This window comes from Hippocampus comes, unplaced genomic scaffold (genome assembly GCF_001891065.2).
Source record: "Hippocampus comes isolate QL1 unplaced genomic scaffold, H_comes_QL1_v1.1 scaffold8, whole genome shotgun sequence".
Lineage (NCBI taxonomy): Eukaryota > Metazoa > Chordata > Actinopteri > Syngnathiformes > Syngnathidae > Hippocampus > Hippocampus comes.
The window spans coordinates 494,237-509,737 of NW_017806153.1; the positions used below are offsets into that span (position 1 = coordinate 494,237).

At 46.3% G+C, this 15,501-nt stretch overlaps 1 protein-coding gene across 3 annotated transcripts in view; it reads right to left on the reverse strand.

Moving 5' to 3' along the window:
- LOC109531017 (MAM domain-containing glycosylphosphatidylinositol anchor protein 2) overlaps positions 1-11,970 on the reverse strand; it is a 102,836-nt gene extending 90,866 nt beyond the window's left edge. For all 3 annotated transcript variants that reach the window (XM_019895027.1, XM_019895025.1, XM_019895026.1), the window contains exons 1-2: positions 11,895-11,970; positions 4,565-5,324 (exon numbers count right to left, since the gene is read on the reverse strand). In XM_019895027.1, coding sequence (XP_019750586.1) covers positions 4,565-4,637 — 73 coding nt within the window. In that variant the 5' untranslated portion in view covers positions 4,638-5,324; positions 11,895-11,970. The remainder of the gene's footprint in view (positions 1-4,564; positions 5,325-11,894) is intronic.
- Between the last annotated feature and the right edge of the window lie 3,531 nt (positions 11,971-15,501).

Sequence of the window (15,501 nt, forward strand, 5' to 3'; positions counted from 1 at the left end):
CCCCCGCCCCAAAAAATAAAAGGATTGTAGTTACCTGGCTGACTGCTGCCGCATTTAAGCCCGCATCCCCCAACACCGAGTCAAATTAGTTCATTTCGGCTCAGACGTAGTAACGCGCTTACAGCCGCCGTACACGTCGAGTAAACGGTTGCTCTCATATGAAGTCAGCTGGGTGAGGCTCCAACTCACCCTCAATTCTAAGGAGGAGAAGCTCGAGTGAAAATGGATGGCTGCGTGGATGAATGAACTGATTTGGAGTCAATAAATGTGATATGAGAGTTCCATTAGATCCATACAACATAAAAATGATGACCGGTCAAATTAAAGTCCACCAGTGTCCTAGACTGGATTACTGTGGACGTGAGAGGTCTTTTTTTCTAAGTATAGCATCGAGTTTTCTACAGGGCTGGCAAGTGACAAGGACGTGATTAAATTAAATCCTGTGTCTGGCTCCACGGAGGCAATGTCGAGTCCAAACGTCTCTGAACTCTTGATGAGGGCTTAAAGATTCCACTTGTCTTTTGAACTTTGTCTCAAGGCTTCATCCAGCAATGCAACAAGATGGATCCACCTTGATCGGGCCTAATTCGAAGTAGCAAACGGACAGCGCGTGGCAAATCCAGACCCTGGGCTAAAACACAGTCCCACGCTGCACATATCCAGCCAGCAAATCTCCACCCTCAGGATTTGCTCCAAAGAGAACTGACGTGTTGGTTTGATTAAGATGCTGCCGTCTGAATCGCCACCCACGAGGTAACCGGCTATTCCCAACGTGGCCGCCGCACGCTTTTACCGCAGTGGGGGCGGGCAGAACTTTGAGCAGCGGAGCCCCCACTGTATTGCCCTCATTTGCCAACCGATGGAAGCGCTCACGCCCTGGGATGTGTGCTTGTTCTGGAAGGATCGTGGCAAGAGACAAGCCCGGAGATGAAGACGGCAAGAAGTCGACGGACTTATCCTCGCTCTCATTACGGCGGCGAAATGCTCGGGTCCTGATCCAAGGAAATGATGAAGGACCCCGTGGAAGAGGCCTCTGAGTGCCAACAAAGACGGCTTTAGTTTCACTGGCAGCATGCATTTGCATAGCTTAGAAGCCAGCGCGTCTGAACCGGGCCTCATGAAAAGACACAAGCGGCAATGGCTTGGACTTCAATGCGAGCGGGAATCAAGAGCGGGGAGGGGAAAGCGGGATGCGGGGCGGAGGTAAAGAACGCCGTCGGAACTTTTTCCTCTGCCGTGCGGCATGAGACGAAATGCGATCAGGGGGGTGGGGTTGCCGCCGACTGACTTTGATACGCAGACTGACGGGGCGGCGGCGGCGGCGAACGACTCCGGATGAAGTGGCGGAGGAGAGAAAACGTTTGGCGCCGTCGTACGCCAGTCATGTTTCATTTGCGCCCGTTGGGTGCTTGGAACACGAAAGGGGTCTGTCATTGAAGCACCATTTGCACCAAAAGGTGCGATTCCCGTTGCAAGTAGCGATTTGTACCAATGTTCTCTTTCACACGACAAGCGGGGGGGTATCATAGCAATTTCCGCAATCATTCGGGCTCAGAAATAGCAAGATGCAACGCTATCTCTATAAATCTTTGCCAACGATCATATTTTCAAATGATCTCTTGTGCAACAATCCTAGAAAATCACAATCTCCCATAACGGGGGATGCGGGGGGTGGGGGGGAGCTATTTTTAGATCAGGCCCGTGGGCTACTCATGGTCCCCAGGGAGCAGCTGGTGCCTTGCCTGTAAGCACCAAGTTGGTGACCCCTGACCAAGACTGATCTGTTGAGAGGCAGCAAGGCAACACGGGTCATCAACTCGGCAGAAAACATGAAGAAAAAATCAAATAAAAGAAGACAGCCACATCTTCAGAGACTTTTCTAATCCACCATCATCATCTGCCATTGGGAAATTGTCCGCGGCTACGCAAAACGCACCAATTTCTGTTTGTGCTGAAGCGAAAGACGTGACTAGTATAAAGACGGACTATTGATTTGGCGCCACCTTGTGGTATCCGGTATGTTGCAGTGAAGGGAGGAGCATCATGCGGTTACCCCACAGCCGTTTCTAATAGGGAAAAAAAGTGCTTTGACGCTTTCTTGTGCCATCTGGGTGGGCATCAATTACTTTTGTGGCGGGGTGGGGGGGATTCACTGTATCCCTGCATCATCAAAACTGGTATGTCATATTCTGTTTTGTGTCTCAGTTCCAACTGGAGTGGAAGGCGGTCCCTCCAGTGGCGCACCTGTCATGCACCACAACCATCAGACTGTCTAAGAACTTCCAAGCCGACAAGCCAATGTCGGATTATTCGCCTTGCTCACAACTATCTCCAAGTGTTCGAATTTTGTAGACGTCCCTTGCGAACCAGACAAATAACCCAGTACTACCTCTGGAAACCAAAGCCAGGTTAGGATTTACCATTCCAAACCATACTTCGCCAACTCTCACAGTAGGATCACAGTATTAGCATGTAGCGATGAAATATTAGCGTTATCTCCTGAGAGTGCGCTGGACTTTGGGCTGATGTGCACAACAAAAACAAGCAGGCGAGCAGATGTTGTTCCGTGGCCTGGAGCCACGCCGTTTTGTGGGGGGGTGACTGGCCCACATCAGGCCCCTCTAATGACTCTGGCACTGTCGCTTAACTCACTGGTGTTTGACTTCTCCTTAATAACTACATCGCTTAGTTGGGAGTGGGGGGGGCGGCGGAGGCGGGGGGGGGGGTGATGTGACTTTAGCGTTCAACCACTCTTTTGCCTCCGCTCGGAAATCCGTGACAACTCCAACCGCAACGCTCAATATAAAACATCAAATCAAGAAATGACTGCAGATAAATAAGCGTAATGACACTTAATTTAATCGTTCATCTCGGGCTTGTTTGGGACTCAATTGAATTCACAACGCTAATTAACCGAGCATTTCATCACAATCACAACCGCAGCGTTTTTCCGATGGCTTGCCGGGTTTTATTTAGGCTGCCGTCGGGATCCGGTTTCATAATCGATCATTCGGACCGTGCTACTTTGTTTATGGGCCACAGAGTGCGCCAAGATGCCATCTCGATTCAGTTGAGTAACCTTTGATCAATGCGAGATTTGTTTAGCGCGCCGATTTATATTCATATCGGGTATCCAAAAAGCTCTTATCTTTGGAACAATAGAGAAAAGTAGTCCATTATTCTTTTGTCAGGCATTGTTTCATCCCGCCGACCGTTTGGTTGGCGGGGATCAGGGACGTGCTGACATCATCAACGACTCGCATCGCTCACGGTTTATTGAGCTCATCATTGATACATTGATCATAATCGATGAAGGATGACTTCCCTATTATTCATCAGATGAGGTCGATTGACGCCACTGAGCCGCAGCATATTAGCGTGCCGTGAGAGATCACGTTTTACGTTTTTGGAGAAGAATACACCACACAGTACTTACTTACTGTAATGCCCTCGCATGTGGGAAAGGAGGGCCAGAGCCGTGGATGCACTTTTCAGCGATTTACATGAACGCCGGGAGAGCAGCAAAACAAACACAGTGATCGCACTCAGGCTGAAGCTGCTGTCGGCCACGGCTCACACGCAGACATTCACACATACTCCCCATTTTACACCACACCACCAGGCCCCGCCTCTACAAAGCAATCCCCCCCCCACCCCCACGTGTTCATGTCTGTCTACAATGTGTTTTTTAATTTCGATGTTTTAGAGGGGTTACCTTCCGATTAAGCTTCCCGGCCAATTAGGAGAAGCGACAGGCTTTGGGCATCTTTTTTGTTTCATCGCATGGCACCGTCCCGCTCGTATAGGTGCATACAAAGCAGATGCGGCACGAAGAGCGGAATAGTGATGAGGACGTGGGGGGGGGCGGGGGGATGACCATTTTCAGAATGCACGGCGGCACAAAAGCACAGGGGAGTTAAGGGGGGGAAAAAAAAAAAAAACAACACCACACAGCTCCATCTGTTCCATCAACCAACTCCTCTATGACGAGCCATGATGGGACACCGTTCTCTCTTAATGAGCATCTGAACGTAAGGCTGAACGTCAATATTGGACAGGGACCCAGAGGGGCTTTTTGGAGGAGCACTCCAAACACCTAAGTGAAGAGTGCAGTGATTTTTTATTTTTTTTGCAGCTTCCACAGTGCAAATCACACCGGCATCATTCCTGCACACACGACAACACAGCTCCGCGTAACGGTGCCAGGCGACAAGCACCCCATCCACACACACACATACACACACACACATACGACTTCACATTCAGCTCCGCTGTTAAGTAGAGCACACGTGAGCTTCCAGCCTGAATCATGATGGCGACTCGCTGCCCGTACCACCGGTTGCACAAAAAGAGATGAAGACTGTCACATAACAGAGTGAGACTTCTCACCGTGATGAGGTTCCCTGTTGTCATCATCGTCGCATGATGACAACAACAGAATCCGAGTTGTGTGCTTTGCGCGTGTGCAGAATTCATCATGCATGCGGTGCGTTCGGCGTCACGGCGACGATATGATCAATTATTTTTTTTTGCAAGGTCATGTACATGCGTGTCACTCACTCACCGTACACTCCTTGGCAACAGATGCCCTCCACGAGCAGCGCCAGTAGCCCCACGACGCACATAACCGGGTCCATCCTTTCTTTTCTCTCTCCTTCAACGTCGTAATAATCTCTGCATGATCCAAGGGAGAAGCAGTCAAGTCAGGCTTTGAATTCCGGCCCCACAAAAAAAAAAAAAAAAGGCGGGGGGTGGAGGGGTAGAAGTGTCGATTGTGGGCGTTTATTTTCTTATTCTTCTTTTCTCTTTAGCAAGCTTGCATCGGTGCCTCCGGGCAGGTAGCGAGGGAGCCCGAGGGACTGTGCCGAGGAAGAGGAGGACTGCAGCTGGGTAGTGGCGCGTTCGAGTCGGGCATAGCTCCTCCCGGAGGTTCAGATGTGCTCACGGTTGCTGAATCCAAGCGGAGGTAGTGACACCGATGTAAGACTGGCCGGGCGGCGGTCGTGGCGGTCGTGGCAGAAGCGGCGATGCGCGCATCCCCGTCTCTCGGACGAATCGGCTCCGAAGGTCCGTGTTGGGAGTACGGAGGAGCCGGCAAGAGTGTCAGGCTGCGGTGGGGAGGAGGGGGGCTGCACTTCCACGGCTCGCTCAGTCACTGTTGTTGCGCAAGCCGGTGTGAGGGAGAGGAGGCAACGTCAGGAGGAGGTGCGTGGCTCTCTGGGCTCATCAGTATGGGGGAGTCGGCGTCAAGGAAGGCTGGAGAGGCGCAGCTGTTAGGGGATGGGAGGAGGAGGAGGATGGAAGAGGAAGATGGGTGGATGTATCTGAGAGAGAGAGAGATTGAGAGAGAGAGAGAGAGAGAGAGAGAAAGGTGTCATTTGCAACAATTTTTTTTTCATTTTTAATTTTGTAATAATAAAATATATTATTGATTTTTTTTTTTTTTTTTCCGGTGGCTGCTGTCATAAACCGAGGACCTCCTGTGTTTGGAGTTTTCAGAATATTTTTGTCCATCCATGCAACCAGCTGACTCTGCCAGCTGAGTTTTTTTTTGTTTTTTTTTTTGTCATGCCTTTATAATCAAACATGTATTTTTCCCAAATATATTGCTGATATTTCATAATTTGTTGTATTTGTCTTGATTGCTATCAAAATGTAGCCACTGCATTCAGTATAATTACAAAACATGAAGTACAGTTGTACGTGAGTGTGACATTTTGTCCTAAGTAATCACATAGTCAAAATGTCATATCTTGTGACCGTCGTAATACGAAAAAAAATACTGATGTGTCCACAGATCCTGAAATAATATTCAGTCTTTGAACGCTGTCAATGTCAATTGCTGTCAACTAATTTTATTTTATTTTTTTAAGGATGGGAAAGTTAAAGAAAAAAAGAACAATTCCTAACTATGGCCAGCAGATGGCAGAATTTGGTTTCTTTTGGTTGAGATAACTATTTATCAAAACAACATGGATGCTTGTGAACATCGTTGATCTCTGGAGGGTTTGGCTGATAAACGCAATTTATGATTGATCAAAAAGTGTTTGCCACGTTAATTCTCATATAAAGGCGGGTCACAAACGAGAGAAAACATGACAAAGATTATTTAAATTAAAAGTAGAGGCGATGACATAAATACAAACATGCCTGGCACGGTGCATGCACACACACGACTAAATACGACTACGACTAAATAGAGAGCAAATAGTTTAATCTTGTCAAATGTAAAATCGTTACACTGGTGATATTTATAAACATTATTTTACATTAAAAAAAGCACATTTTCATCATGGCTAGTTATGTTTTTTTTAAAGGACTGTTCAGATGTTTGAGGCATTGTTAGATGATGCATGCTAATTCATTCTGTCTAAATTATCAAAGATGAGATTGCTGAAAGAACTGCACGGAGGGGTGCAAACATTCCACTTGCACTGGACTGCTTTTACGATGACTTTCTACTGGTAATAACAAACACTAGGGAAGTTTCAGTCACGGCTAAAGCTCTTTAAAAGGTAAGTTTTGATAGATTGGGTGACCGGGAACCAAAAAAAAAAATAATAATAAAGTAGTACTCTTTATTGAGTGGTTTTTATTTTTTCATTTATTTCTTTATTGCTCCACCAGTTTGCTGAAGTGTGTGCACTGTGCGCTAGCAGTGGCCGGACCTTACAGTAGCTGTTTCCTAGCAACACATTTTCTAAGAAAACCTCTTTATCACTCAATGTTTCATCCATAACTCTGTGCACACAGCAACTAACGGCAACGATCCAAAACGATTGCTCTTTGTTTTGGCTCGGAAGATCTTGCATTCACTGTCATCGCCTCATTGGAAACAGCAGATGATGACCTGGCTACAAAGCTTAACCCCCCCCCGCCCCCCCCCCCCAAAAAAAACACGATAATCATTTCAGTGCGGTCGCCATTTAAAGCAGGCCACTAGAAATTTTCCATTAAAGTCTAATGAACTAATCTTGTCCCGTCGTCCATTTTACGCCAGACATTGGTGCCCTTGAACGGCGCGATACGACGTTGGGATTTTATTTTCGACTCGTAACTCGCTTTCGTTTTATATCGGGGTGTCAAAAGTATGGCGCTGATTAATTTTATTGCCGGACAAGCTGAAGTGATTTTACTCCACGTGTTTTGAGGCTGACAATATTCCCAGTGTGGTGGTTGATTAAGTTAAAAAAAATCGTCTGTTTTTCACTTTCCGTTTCACTGATGCTAGGCTAACAAGAGTTAGCATAACCTCGCGTTCATTAAGCCACGGGGGAGCCATCTTTTCATCGGCGGATCTTGTAAGCGTATTCAGGGAATTATTGGGCTGAGAGAAAAAATACATTTTGGACATTTTGGACCTCAGACAAGCATTCTAGTAACCAAATCTAGAAAATCTACAAGCCCTTTCGTGTCACTGAGTAGCTTCAACAAGGGGCTTTATGAGCATAATACGCAGTGTGACATTTCGCTTGGTTTTTATGCGTGGTGATTAGCCGCTCTGTATGAAGCGAAACATGAGAATGTGGCATTCAGGGACGAATCTCCGCAGGAACACGCGAGTCATATTGTTGTTCAGGGTTAAAAAATATGTCGGTATGATGGTGCATCATGCCCCTTTAGTCGAGTCCCAAAGCTCCAATCTGATTAAAATTTGCCATGAATTCATCCGGGTGTCGATACCTGTAATCAGGCATTAACCATTTGCGTTGCCATCGATTAACCCGCACAGCAGTCCATCCATTCTTACACCGTCGGAACCTTCAATTGGCCTTATCGATCATCGCCGCCCTCCCCCCCGCTGATTCCAGCCAACTCATCTGATTGATTCTGTCACGGCCGTTTTGGTGAGACAGCACCGATTCGACGCACTGCGCTAATTAGGCCGTGCAGCACCACTTGGGCGGCCCCACACAAAGAGAATCGTTCTCACCTTCAATTAGTACGTTTTTGCATAAAAGGTGACATTCCAAGGGGCAAATGTAGATAAAATTAATTAATTGACATTTTGAAACAAACCGTATACATAGACCATGTGATTCCCAACCAGATTTTTCAAACTTAAAAAAAAAAATGTGCCTTGGCTCAATAAAGGTTGTGAATCACTGACACAGACGATGCATGAGGAGCATAGCGGCCCAAGGCAAACCCAGTCATGTGGTCCTCAACGTCGGTGCAGTACACAGTTTTATTTTTACCTTGACTTAAGGTCTTTTCAAATCCATTACAATTATCTGACAGCTTAAGTTAGTAGTTCCATCACCATTTTTAGACAGTCCAAACCCCAGTGGCCAGTGACTATTGTTGAACATCATTTTGAAAAGTGTGAATGTGAAAAAATTCTCCATTTTTTTTAAACACATACAGCACTGCAAACAATTATTGCTACCGTCCACATTGACTTCTGTGTATACAGTCTGAGATCTATTTATTAATTTACAGCTTGGCACATTTATGATCCATGTACAGTCCGCTCATTCATCTCAGTCTCTTGTGTGTTTCATATCGTTATTCTTGCGCGCTGCCTGCTACTGTCCATTAAGGCATGTTCTATTCCGTTCGATTAATCCAGCAAAGATTAGCTACGCCTCCTTAAAAGGAGAAAAGGGCCACTTTAATATCGTGGCCCGAGTGAGCACAATCTGGGCGCGCAGACATTCTCGGCGTCCTGCTTCTGTGCCTGAGATTGTAATTATCTCTCAAGAAAAGATGACAAAAAAAAAAAAAAAAGAGCCTTGTGTCAGTGTTCATACATTTTCGGGGTGCGCTCGCCACGAGTTGCACTGCCCCCATTTCGAGAGGAAATGCTCACACGCGCGTTAACTTTTCACCGGATTGGGACGGGTGCCAAATGACACCCAGGGGAGCTTCCCGAAAGGCCAGAGGTAATCATTGTTCGTACCTGAGCAGGGGTACGAGCAGATGTTGCTAATGAGCCTGTTTTGGGGAAAGGCACTTGTATGAAAGTATATCTGTGCCGTTTCCATTTGAATTCCTGCACTTGAATTGAAATTTCTAGTATTCGGCGTTACATCACCAGTGGAGTATTGACTTCACTGGATTGACATTGGCTCAATTGAGAAAAAAAAAAGGCTCATGTGTACTGACGAGTGAGTCAGGCTCATCATTATTTCAGTAGGCTCCTCTTGGTGATGCGCCGTACGATTTTTCTCTTGTAAAATATGCGCCTTGTCTCAATAAAGGTTGGAGGGAAAAAAAAAAAACTATGAGGCCACAAAACCAGCAGACACATGTAAGTGGCTCACATGCAAAGATATCCAAACAGGAGTTCAGCATCTAACCACTGGATACATGGCCAAATGAAATAGGGCCAACAATCACTTTAGGCCCGACTAGTGAGAAAACAAATGAATTATTGATGCGCGATGAATATTGCATCTCATGCTACAAAAAAAAAAAAAAAAAAAAAAATTGTTGCCGTCTCCCTCGCCATCATAAGGCGGCGGATTTGATTTACGCAGCTGCTTTTCCGCTGGGCCGATGAAGCGGAATCGCAATCACCGCGACACATGAAAAGAAAAGCATCGCGGCTGTTATTACCGTGTCATTTTTCTCCCCCGACGTGTGACACAAACATCATTCTCGGGTTTCTCTTCAAATTAAGATGAAGTCAGTCGCTTGTACATCGCATGGAGAAAAAAAAAATAATAATAATAATAATAAAATGCTCGACCGGTAATCAGAACAATGGGAAAGAACCAAGGAAGTCAATGTAGGTACTGCAAGACGACAAGCGTAAGCTCATTATGTTCCAAGGACGCATAGTACTGTTGTTCAGGAAAGAGAAATATAATCTGAATTTTTAAAAGGAAAAAAGTTGTCATCATAGGAGGAAGTGGTAGTCTTATGATAATACAGTTGGAACTTCTCGAGGGAAAAATAAGTTAGTTAGCATTGAGCCTTGACGACCCTGACGAGAACGCAACATTCGCGACCTTCGAAAACACTTGATACTGTTCGCAGCTCAACGGGGGGGAAAAAAAATCTTTTGAGATTAAAAATGGATTTTAAAGTCATAAAGAAAGAAGATGCGGAGGAACGGATGACAGCAAATGACAAAATGAGCGGCAAGCTGAACCGCACACGCGACTCTTCACCACATGACAGAAATTTTGTGGGCTTTTTGTTTTCTTTTTTTTTTTTTTCCCCTCGTCTCTTTACGAGCATTTTAGCTAGCGGAAGCCGTTGGATGCGGCGAGGGGGCGGGGGAGCGCGGCAGCGATGATGAGTGCGGTCTCCTGAGAGCATAGGCAAGCAGAACGCCGGGGCGTGGACTGCGCGCGTGCATGTTTTAACACTGGTTCTTTATTGACCTTATGCCCTGTCATATGGACAAAGAATGGCAGATAGATCTGATCATTCGTCGCTGGCGCTTTCTTGGGTGCCATTTTAGTTTCACGGCATGAAGCTAAATCCCATGAATGCATTCGTCTTTCAGACTTTAAGAAGGAGTAATTGAGCTGCTGCCATGCACATCCAGGACGGAACATCTTTTTCTGCTTACTTCAATGGCTGTCGAATAGGAACCCGCGTGTGCGCGCGTGAGCGAATGTGCACGGACGTTATACGCGCCATCACTTCGCCAGATGTTTTTGCTTACACGCCGGCAATTTCCTAAGGTGCTGTGACAATTTCATTAACTTGGGTTGGAGAGAAAGGGGGGGGGGGGTGCAGGAAAAAAAAATGTCAATTTTGTCTCGGAAATATCAAAGACAGAGAAGGAACATCATCTCCCCTCACGTTGTAGTCTATTTTAATGAGCTCCGACGCTCGGAATGGTTACTGACAAGAAGCCCGAACCGCTACGGAGTCCGACGTTTGCGCTGGGTGACGGCACGGGATGGCAGGAGTTGGTGGCGAAGACTAAACCAAGAAATAAATAAACGAACTGCTCTGTCGTGCTCGCGTGGTTCAGACGGGGGAAGACCGCCTGAGTCACAAATCGATATGTCCCGTCAAGCTGCCGCCACGTAATCCTTTTGACAGCCCGTCGCCCACCCCCAACCCCCCCAAAAAAGCGAGCGGCGATGACAGGCGGCGGGTCGTCGAACTACTCGTGAGCTTTGACATGGAGAAAGGAGAGGAATTTGTTTGACATCCTGTAACGAGCACTCAGCGGAGGATAAAGCCTCCATCAAAGCCGAGCGACGTGACGAGCTAGCGTCGGGCCGTCTATAAATCCGTTTTCATGTTTCCGAAACTGCGCATTCGCTCCGTTGAACATTCTAAGCTCTTATCAATGTTTATGAAAGCATGAAAGTCTTTCATTGATTATGCAAACACGTTTTGTTTTGTTTTTTCAAAAACACGGTCACTTCAGGATATTTTGTGTGCGGTCTTGGCTCGAAATTCATACCACAAGAAAACCCCATTGGTCCATCCACGGGATGTGCTTGTTGACGAGATGCCATGTAGTAGCACCCGCTTACCAATTTGCCACGACGGGTTTGCATCGCCAACCATAAAAAAAATAAATAAAATAGCACCTTTCAAGCAGAAATTGTGATAATGGGATGACCGCGCAGAGTTGTGACAAAAAAAAAAAAAAAAAGGCCTTGAGAGCAACTCCAGAAATCCGGGGAGAAATGTACTCAATGGTCCTTGAGTGGAGAATTCAAGCCTAACCTTCATATTATCATACATTATACAAATGTATTCACACTTTGTGTGGGTGTGAATTATAAGAGTTTGCGCCAATGCCAGTAGCTCAAAATGCGACGAAAGCGCCATCAATATTCGGATTTCACCTATTGGCAGATTTCAAAGTTTGCCATACGGTATTTCATACAATTGCATAAATCCGGGATATATTTGCAAGGTGAACTGTTGCCACGGAGCTCAGCTCACCCGGGTGAGAATAATTTACAACTAACCTGTCATGGCTCATTTGGCCGTCTCCGGAATTAATTCGATGCACCACACCTCCACCACACTGGTCACGCCGAGCGCTTCCATTCTGGAGCTGTGAATGGGATGCAAGCACACATTGGTCAGACAGAACCATCTCATGCTCACTTTCAAAGTTTTAGCGCAGCAGCACCGCAAGCAATTTAACCCTTTCGGGGGACAGCGGTTGCTACAGTGGACAGCTAATCATGTTTTCAGGTAACGGAGTGCGTGAAAGGGTGAATGCCTAGCGTTTCAAATTCTGGTTTGCCAACCTGGAGATTATATGTCATTGAGGTTGTTGCGCGTATAAAAACCGTGGACGTCAGGGTGATTTTATTTATTTATTTTTGTGTGTGTGTTGGGGTGGTGGTGAGCAGTTTAGTGACCGCTACTTTTAATGCAGTGACAGCAGCCACGAGATAATGAGTCCTGAAGACTGCTGATTCCTCTTTATGTCGCCCTCACAGGAAATCACCAAAACTCCAGCTGCTCATTATCCGTGCGGCCGCGTATGAAAACCTCTCCGCGTTGACTCCAAGGTGAGCCGCACACGCATTCCGCACCATGCTCCGACATCCCACCTCACCCGCCCACCCAAGCATCCCTCGGCTTCCCGCATGCCCCTGCAGGGCCGTTGTCCGAAACTTGCAAAGTGCTAGAAAGGACGTCGTAATGCACAGGGGCTAATTAAAAGTGCAGCGGCGTGGGTGGCAAGGCTGTTTTGGATGGATAGCCGAGATGGGCCATAATGACTCTTTTGGGTATTGACCCTCCTTTGTTTGCTCATATGTACAGCCTCCTCCTCCTCCTCCTCCTCCTCCTCATCCACACTTTGTCCGTGTTGATCGTATGTCACTGCTGCGTTGCTCCTGGAGCGGCTAATTGCACTTCGGGCTCGCTCATGTGATTGCAGATCCGCTCCCAAAGGACAGCGGGGATGGATAGGAGGAGGTGGTCCCACTGTCAGCAATCGATGGTCTAACGTTGCTTTGCGTCAGAATGAGAACATGAGAAAATGGATTTTTTAATTGTTTAAGTAAGTCCGCCATACCAGTGCTGAGGCCGGGACGAAAACGGCAAGACAAAAAAATGATCTAATCTTTGGATAGAGACATTCTGAATTTTGGCACATTTGAAATGATCCTGCCATCATACCAAATTTCTCCACTCATAACCTGGGCTGGGCGAAGAGCCGGCAAACAGAAACGCCATCAAAAGAAACTAAGCGGAGCGGCAGTGCCGTTCGATGCACGGGTTAGCATTTAGTATTTGTTCTCAGCATGCGCCAGATACACAAGATACGATGAGATCACGGTACACACTTTTATGATTTATATGTATGATTTTATATGTGGAAAGACACAATTCCTGCGCGCTAATTTGCTGCCGCGAAGTGACACAAAGAAACCGAGGACGAGGGCTAATTAAAGAGCACATTAGCTACGCCTCTTTCATTATCATGCGAACAGAGAGGCCAAAAAAAAAAAAAAAATACCACTTTGAAATATTATTTTTCCACTTGATTAGATTGGAAGACTGACGAGAGGAACTTAAAGTGAAATTCGCCCTCAATAAATCGAGATTCTCGCGGCGCATTCTCATGTCGCTGAAGGACGTTTGTTGAATGACGCGGTTTCAACCACTGCCGTGCTTGATGTCTCCTTTGTTGCCATGCACGTCATGGCCTTGTCAGCCCTTGCTACAATTTTGGGGGAGGATAAGTTCGCCTCACATTCCGAAGTGTGAAAATTGTGAGAAAATTCTTGGAGAGGTCCAATAAGCAAATTCATAGATTGAGAGGCTAACCGGCTAGCTTAGAAAACAAGCTTTCAAAGGTAACTAGCGAGCTAGCTTCACTTAGCGAATGAACGTCACATTGTCTTGAGTGCTGTTCGCCAAAGTTTCACTGACCCACACGGTGACATGACATAGCGCTTCTGCTACGTGGCTAACGCGCGTTGGAATGCAAGGCGAGTACCTCTAGCCTTTTAATTAAAATGCCTCATCGGGGAACTGTGGGCCTAATGAGCCTTCTGCATTTCAGCCGCACTGGAGCACGACTGTAGGGGCCGGTGAAAGCCATTTCCCTTGCGATGCAGACGGTTTTCCACTTTGCCCGCAAATAAATAAATCGAATCGCTTTGTGTATGTTTATCCAGCCAGATCGATAAGTGAATGCTCAACGGGCCATCATTTGCATAGCGCTTCTCGACCTCTGGTACTCAAAGCTCTTCACGCATCAGGAGCAACTGAGGGTTCAGGATCGCCAAGTTAAATGTATTTCTGAATACCAAGGCTTCTTTGAAGGCGAAAAGGAGAGGCCACATAACAAACAAGGTGGTAACGTGTCACGTGATTTAGCCACACTCGCTTCTACTGCTCCGTAATGGCCAACAAATCAATTAGGACTGCACTGTCGTTACGGGAGGTGAAGCGGTGCTGGTACTGTCCCGCCGAAATAACATATTGTCGAATGAACGCATCACTGACTAACTGTCAATCTTGCATCATTTATACATTGAGCGTAACTGGTTAAACCGAGGCTCACCTGTCAGCGGAAGAGTCCTCTAAATTCCCTCCATTATCGTATCAGATTAAAAGCTCATTGGTAGTCTTAGAGTAAGAACTCCTCCTTCCTCCTCCCCACGCTCCCCCGGTGGGAGTCAATTATTAACGAGAATATTCCTTCTAAAGCAAATTAGCCTCTCAGAGCTCTCCCCGAGCGGCATCGCTAGGTAGCCCTACATGCACGGTTGCGTCGGAGGCAAAGGTGATGCCGCGATCGGTCTGGCAATCAAGCAAGACGCCTCTGCAGAAACGCTCCCCGATGAACGGGATGCATGGAAGATGCGAACAACAAAGAGGAGGTACGTGTGTGGCCGATATTTCTGCGGCTGACAATCAAAGGTGACAACAACACTTTTGTCTCGCCGCTTCTCTTTTTACCTTCCCTCTCCAGCACCCTGAAATGTTTTAACGGCTTCATAAAAAACAGTGAATAAAAGATCATTTTGTGTTTTTCAATGCAGTTTATTTTTTTTTTTTTTACACCGACAACGTGCCGCGGCGACGCAGCGAGCGCCATGTTTACCGCGTCGGCAAATTAATTAAAAGGGGACGGCCCGATGGACCGATTACGTCTAGGGCTGATGAATATGACAAAAATGATGGAAGATTACCGGTCAGAGAAGGTGGGAGGATCATACAAACGCGATCATTTATACACATCTGCTGAGCGACACTGAGAGGAAAAAAAAAAAAAAACGGATTATTGATGACCTTTAAACTCATAGTGGATCAATCGTCAGTCAAATGTCAGTCAGTAGAAGGATAAAAACAGACATGAGATGGTTTGACATTTTACCTCCAATATTGGAGCCATCTTAAATCCGATCCAATCAATTTTTTTAAAAAATAAATATATAAAGGATTCTCGCCCTGATGAAAATGAATCATCCCTGAAAGTTTGGAGAAATATCTGGACAAAATTGCGACTGCTGAAAAAGGAACACGTACTGCTTTGAGTTTCCAGCCTACACAAAGTCGGTTGTATTCAAAATGGATGTCATTTTTGCAACTTGGTCAATCATA